The sequence below is a fragment of the Oryza glaberrima genome, chromosome 1 (genome assembly GCF_000147395.1).
Source record: "Oryza glaberrima chromosome 1, OglaRS2, whole genome shotgun sequence".
Taxonomy (NCBI): Eukaryota; Viridiplantae; Streptophyta; class Magnoliopsida; order Poales; family Poaceae; genus Oryza; species Oryza glaberrima.
Window position 1 is genome coordinate 10,352,553 of NC_068326.1, and position 5,616 is coordinate 10,358,168.

At 41.8% G+C, this 5,616-nt stretch overlaps 1 protein-coding gene across 1 annotated transcript; it reads left to right on the plus strand.

Moving 5' to 3' along the window:
* Positions 1–5,616, plus strand: LOC127757608 (probable hexosyltransferase MUCI70). The gene is made up of 9 exons (XM_052283158.1): positions 1–1,002; positions 2,558–2,854; positions 2,935–3,148; positions 3,272–3,381; positions 3,455–3,654; positions 4,268–4,371; positions 4,577–4,764; positions 4,838–5,037; positions 5,172–5,616. The coding sequence occupies exons 1-9, from the start codon at positions 729–731 to the stop codon at positions 5,400–5,402; spliced, it is 1,818 nt and encodes a 605-aa protein (XP_052139118.1). The 5' UTR covers positions 1–728; the 3' UTR covers positions 5,403–5,616.

Below are 5,616 nucleotides of genomic sequence, written 5' to 3' on the forward strand. Positions count from 1 at the left end.
CCTCCCCCCCTCCCCGTCACACTCCACACCGCGCTCTCCTCCCCCTTTCCATTTCCGGAGCTCATCAATCCCCCCCACATTTCTGCAACCCAAAAATTTATCTCACACCAACGATCTCTCTCTCTCTCTCTCTCCCTCTCTCCCTCCCCGTCTCGTCCCCTCCAATCCCCAATCCCGCCGCGCCGCTGCCGCCGCCGCCGATCTCCATCACCGCGAGCGGCTGTGCCGGCGTCCTGCCGCATCCTCTCCGGTGAACGACCGTACGCGCATCCTCTCTCGCTCTGTGTGTGTACGTGGCTCTCGTCCGCTCGAATCGCACACCTCCTCGATCCACCCGCATTCGCCAAATTCGTGCCCCAGTTTTTGCTCCGAATCGGTAGATCTCGGTCTCGGGTCGGTGCTGCCTTTGCCCAATCGCGCGGTCCGAGATTTTGGGCCGTTTTTGGTTTGGGGGGATCTCACCGGTGCTATTTCCTTCCGCGAATTCGCGCTGTTCCATTTCAAAAACCACAGGGGGCGACGAGATTTTTTCCCCCCGTACGGATTGCAGCTTCCACTGTTGGGGGTACTGGTGCTAGTCGCGGCATTGGATCGACTGGCCATTGGGGAGGGGGTTGGTGGTGGTGGGTTGGTGGTGAGGCCTGTGATCCGCGCTGCCCGCCACAGCCAGAGACTTGGGGGGTGGGGGCGATGAGAGCTGGCGCCGTGGCCTCGAAGGCGGCGGCGGCATGAGCGGCGTCGCGTCGCTGGGGCTCAGGTCGTCCGGGAGCTATGGATCCTTGCAGCAGTCCAACGGCCAGTCGCCGGCGCCGGCGCCGTCTCCGCCGCTCGCCGCGAGGAAGGCCGGGAAGATGTCCTTCGGAGGGGCGGGCGCTGGAGGCCGAGGCCTCCTCTTCGCCCGGATCTGCAAGCTCACCAGCCGCCGCCGGCGGATGCTCCTCCTCCTCCTCGTCGCCGCTGCCGTGCTCTTCTGCTTCCTCTTCTCATCACTCGTCAGTAAAGGTACAGCCTATCTTATTCCATGTTTTCTTATTAGCCTGTGTGACTATCAGACCAAATATTTTGTTATGCACTCAAATGATGTAATGCAACTTGCATCATCATACATGTACAAGCATCTGGCTTTTATGAATTTTAGTTATTTTACATGGTTATTATAGGATATTAGGAAGTGTTATTATGTGTAGTTGACAAGTACAAATGCTCTAGTGAAGTGAAATCGCGATCAACATCTTTAGTAATGGCAAAATAAAAAGGCAGGATGTACTATCTACTACTACTACATTGGTGTTGGCTCTCATTGCCTTTTTTAAGTCAACATGATTTTTTATTGTGTAAGCATTTGATCCCCTTGACCTTGTTTACTTGCATTCTTCAATTTGCATCATAGCTGACTGTTGTGATGCATAAAAAATGGATTGCTATATTATAAACATTAAATAATAGTATTGAGTAGTGACCCAAGTTTTGAGTCCTTGGTTTTATATTTGGCTACAACAGGCACTTATCTAATTATGGAACTGTGGAACTGTGTTTCATATTTTATTGGGATGTATGGTGGTAGGTGTATTTACTGTGACTTAGATATTTATGAAAGTGCATACCTCGCAATGAGAGACATTAGTGTTGATAAATCTGTCAACATTTGATGCCTTTCTAGTACTGGCATTGTAGAATCGTGGTGTTGCTAGAATATTTTATTTGCTTGATCATTTGGTCAACTGCATGCTTATGTTAGCAACTAGTCTGCTACTTCTCTCACTATGCATCTTGTTTGATTTTTCCTGATTAATGTATTTGTGATTCTTAGCCCTTTAATTTTATCCTGCAGTCAATCTGCACATTTTTTTTCATGATTAAAATAATAATAAACTTTGTTTCAGTTTGCATCTAGCCATTTCAGTCAATATCTTAATTAGGGCATGTTGACGGACTACAATACTAGATCCCTCACATGTTGTTCATACATCATGGGTTGGGAATCTTTGACAAAGATATAATAGTTAGTGTTCTGTCCATTCCCACATTACTGTTTGATAACTTGACATGTGTGCCCTTTCAAATATGTTGAGTAGTGCCTCATTTTATATGTCAACAGCATTTAGCCTCTAGTTTTGATTCGCCTATTCCATCTATGTTACAAATATGTGAAATAAAAAATGGCCGCCTTTTCTGCAATAAGGTATAATTGCTAATTTCTCTCTAATACTAATTAAAACAAGGCAACTGTCTTCTATTCTAATGGCGTTACTCATGGCTTACAACAATTAACGTACATCCGTCGCATGAATCTATCCATGTTGATATTGGTGGTTCTACCGAATATCTAATGTGTAATCATGATATGTTTTTTTCTCATGCTGCATGGGTCAAACAGTGTAAGCTATTTTCTTTTTGTTGTACTAACAAGATTGAACTTATGTGCTATTCAAAAGCCTACTAAAGTAAGATGCCATCTTTAACATTAAGTATAGTTTTTCTGGCTAATTTTTTTGCTTTCACTTTCATATATTTCTTATAATACTGAACTATGAAATCTCATCGTGGCCTATGCTAGATGAAGATGCACCACCTGGTATTGAAACCATGCTTGGAATTTCTGATCAAGTCCGGAGCTTTGTGAATCCTGTTTGGACATCTTCGGGTAGACCAATAACCCAGGGAGATTCTTTGAATGGGAATGGTTTGAATACAGCATCACAGACAGAAAAACAGTCTGACTCTGACAGTAGTCATAAAAAACTTCAGGGTCTCTCATGGAGCTTCCCGCCATCTATTGTACTGGAGCACCACCCTTGTGAAAATTTCTCATTTTCTCCTCCACCTATTGACAGGAAACGCACTGGACCACGGCGTAAGTTTATCATTTTGACTAATTAAATTCAGAGTTACAGAAGTGCTTCAATCTAACTGTAATATTTTGTACATTTGTAGCATGTCCTGTTTGTTATGTGCCTGTTGAGCAGGCCCTGGCATTGATGCCAGGTGCACCATCAGCATCACCAGTCCTTCAAAGCTTAAATTATTTGTCTGGTGATAATTTGATTTCAAAAGAGTCAAACCACGGTTCTTTGTTTGGAGGTTATCCATCATTGGAAGAGCGAGACAAGTCTTATGACATAAAAGACTCAATGACGGTTCATTGTGGGTATGTTTACATAGCTCATCTGCTTTAGCTTCTGCACATCTATATGATAACTATCTACAGAAGTACAAATATTAATGCATTTTAATAGTTTACAATGTAACTGAACTTTACTGCATTTTTCAGATTTGCGAGAGGGAAGATACCCGGTGTCAATACTGGGTTCGATATAGATAGAGCTGATCTTTCTGAGATGTGGCAGTGCCAGGGGATAGTTGTTGCTTCTGCTATTTTTGGTAACTATATTATCTTTTCTTGTCAATTGTAATTGCATATTTCATTTCAACTTGCTTATTTGTGCTCTCTCAGGAAATTATGATATAATGCAACAACCAAAAAACATCAGTGTTTTTTCAAAGGATACAGTTTGCTTCTTCATGTTTCTGGATGAAGAAACAGAAGCAGCAATAAAGAACACTACAACAATTGATAATTCTAAAAGAATTGGGCTATGGCGGGTGGTTGTTGTCCGCAATCTTCCATATTCAGATGCAAGGCGCAATGGAAAGGTACGCAGATTTTAGAAGTTTTTTATTTTCTAGTTATATCTGTGAGGCACCACATTCTATCATGAAGAGGCACAACTGGGCAGGTTAACTTTCTTGTGGACCATGTAAATAGTAAGTTGTAGAGTAACTAAGATAATTCAATATGTAGTTGGTTTATAAAAACATTGATCTCTGTTTATAAAGATGGAGGCTGCTCCTCTGTTCAGAATAATAATAATCTTATACATCATACATGACTTCATGATACATTATACAGTAATAAAATGCACCTTTACGCTGGCAGTGTAATTACTAAAGTTGCACTCGCTGTTAAGCTATGTAGATGCTAATTGATCTTGAGGTCTGTGCAAGTCTTTTGAATCTTTATTGCATTCTGCAGATTATAATTGATAGACCGTAGGCTGTAGCTGATACTCTGAATATGAAGTTTTTATTCTCTTTTCTACAAACTGAAATAACGCCATAGACCCCCCTTGGCCTTTTTACCATTTTCAGTGTTTACCTGATTTGAAAGCTATAGTTATGCTACTTGTAAAGGCAAATGATGCTATGCTTAATGTGAGTGGATTTGTTAATTTTTAATCATATATGACCTTGCGATCATCTCAAACAGGTTCCAAAATTGCTACTTCATCGTCTATTTCCTAATGTGCGGTATTCAATTTGGATTGATGGGAAACTTAAACTAGTGAGGGATCCTTATCAGCTATTAGAGAGGTAAATATCATATTTTCTCATCAATGTATTGATTGCATCCTGCAAATAGTTCAGGGAATAGGTATCGTTGAAAGTAAATTCAATAGTTGTGGCTGCTATGGATTCTCCATCTAATGTATAAAGACCTAAGTTGCATAAATTGTCAAAGTTTTATCTGAGCAATGGCATTTATTGTCTGTTCTCTAATAGCACTGTTATGTCACAGATTCTTGTGGAGAAAGAATGTTAGCTTCGCTATTTCCAGGCATTACAGACGCTTTGATGTCTTTGAGGAAGCAGAGGCCAACAAGGTTGGTGGAAAGTATGACAATGCTTCAATCGATTACCAAATAGAATTCTACAAGAGAGAGGGTTTAACCCATTATTCTTCAGCTAAGCTTCCTATCACGAGTGGTAAGTGCTTCTCCCTAGCTATTGAGTAGTAATCTTCCTTGCTTGCCTTATAACAGTATATTGTGTTCTCCAGACGTCCCTGAGGGCTGTGTAATTATACGGGAGCACATCCCTATCACCAACCTCTTCACGTGCCTTTGGTTTAATGAAGTTGATCGCTTCACCTCCAGAGATCAGCTGAGCTTTAGCACAGTGAGAGATAAAATAAGGAAACGAGTTAACTGGACTGCAGATATGTTCCTGGATTGCGAAAGGCGTGACTTCGTTGTCCAGGTACTTTTAATGGTTCTTTAGTCTGGAAATCCTTAAACATATAAGCGAGAAAAGGAAAACCAACACATGATCTTTTCTGGCATTTATTGTTGTTTTTTAGTCTTAACTTGCTTTACGCGCTTCTTACTTAACAGGCATATCACAGAGAACTATGGGAACAAATACTACGAAGTCCGCCTCCACCCCAGCCTCGTTTGGTGCGCCAGCAACCCAGAAAGATGCTTCCGGATAATACAGCAAAGGAACCTGGAAAAGCCTCCGGGTCCAAGAGGGTATCAGCGAAGCGGACACGGGATAAGAAATCAGGCTCGAAACGAGCTCATAGAAGTAAGGTCACTGGTGGGAAGGAATTCATCCAACTGTAAATCTCGTGGCAAATTTTGCTCCATACGATTGCGGTCAAATTCCGGCGTTGGGTTCATTATTTAACCTCAATTCATTCTCCCCCTCTCCAAAGGCTCGAAAATTTTGTCAGGAATTGTTGATAGAGGATCATTTTTTTGTGTTGTAAATAAACATTTTAGAATAAAGACGGATTCGACTAGCGGCTGCTTCAGTAAATTCAATATATGTTGAGTT

Bases quoted from the DNA above. Each gene is read 5' to 3' on its own strand.
- LOC127757608 (XM_052283158.1), top strand. From the start codon at position 729: ATGAGCGGCGTCGCGTCGCTGGGGCTCAGGTCGTCCGGGAGCTATGGA. The intron at 3,149-3,271 runs GTATGTTTACAT...TGCATTTTTCAG, and splicing joins TCAATGACGGTTCATTGTGG to ATTTGCGAGAGGGAAGATAC. The intron at 3,382-3,454 runs GTAACTATATTA...GTGCTCTCTCAG, and splicing joins TGTTGCTTCTGCTATTTTTG to GAAATTATGATATAATGCAA.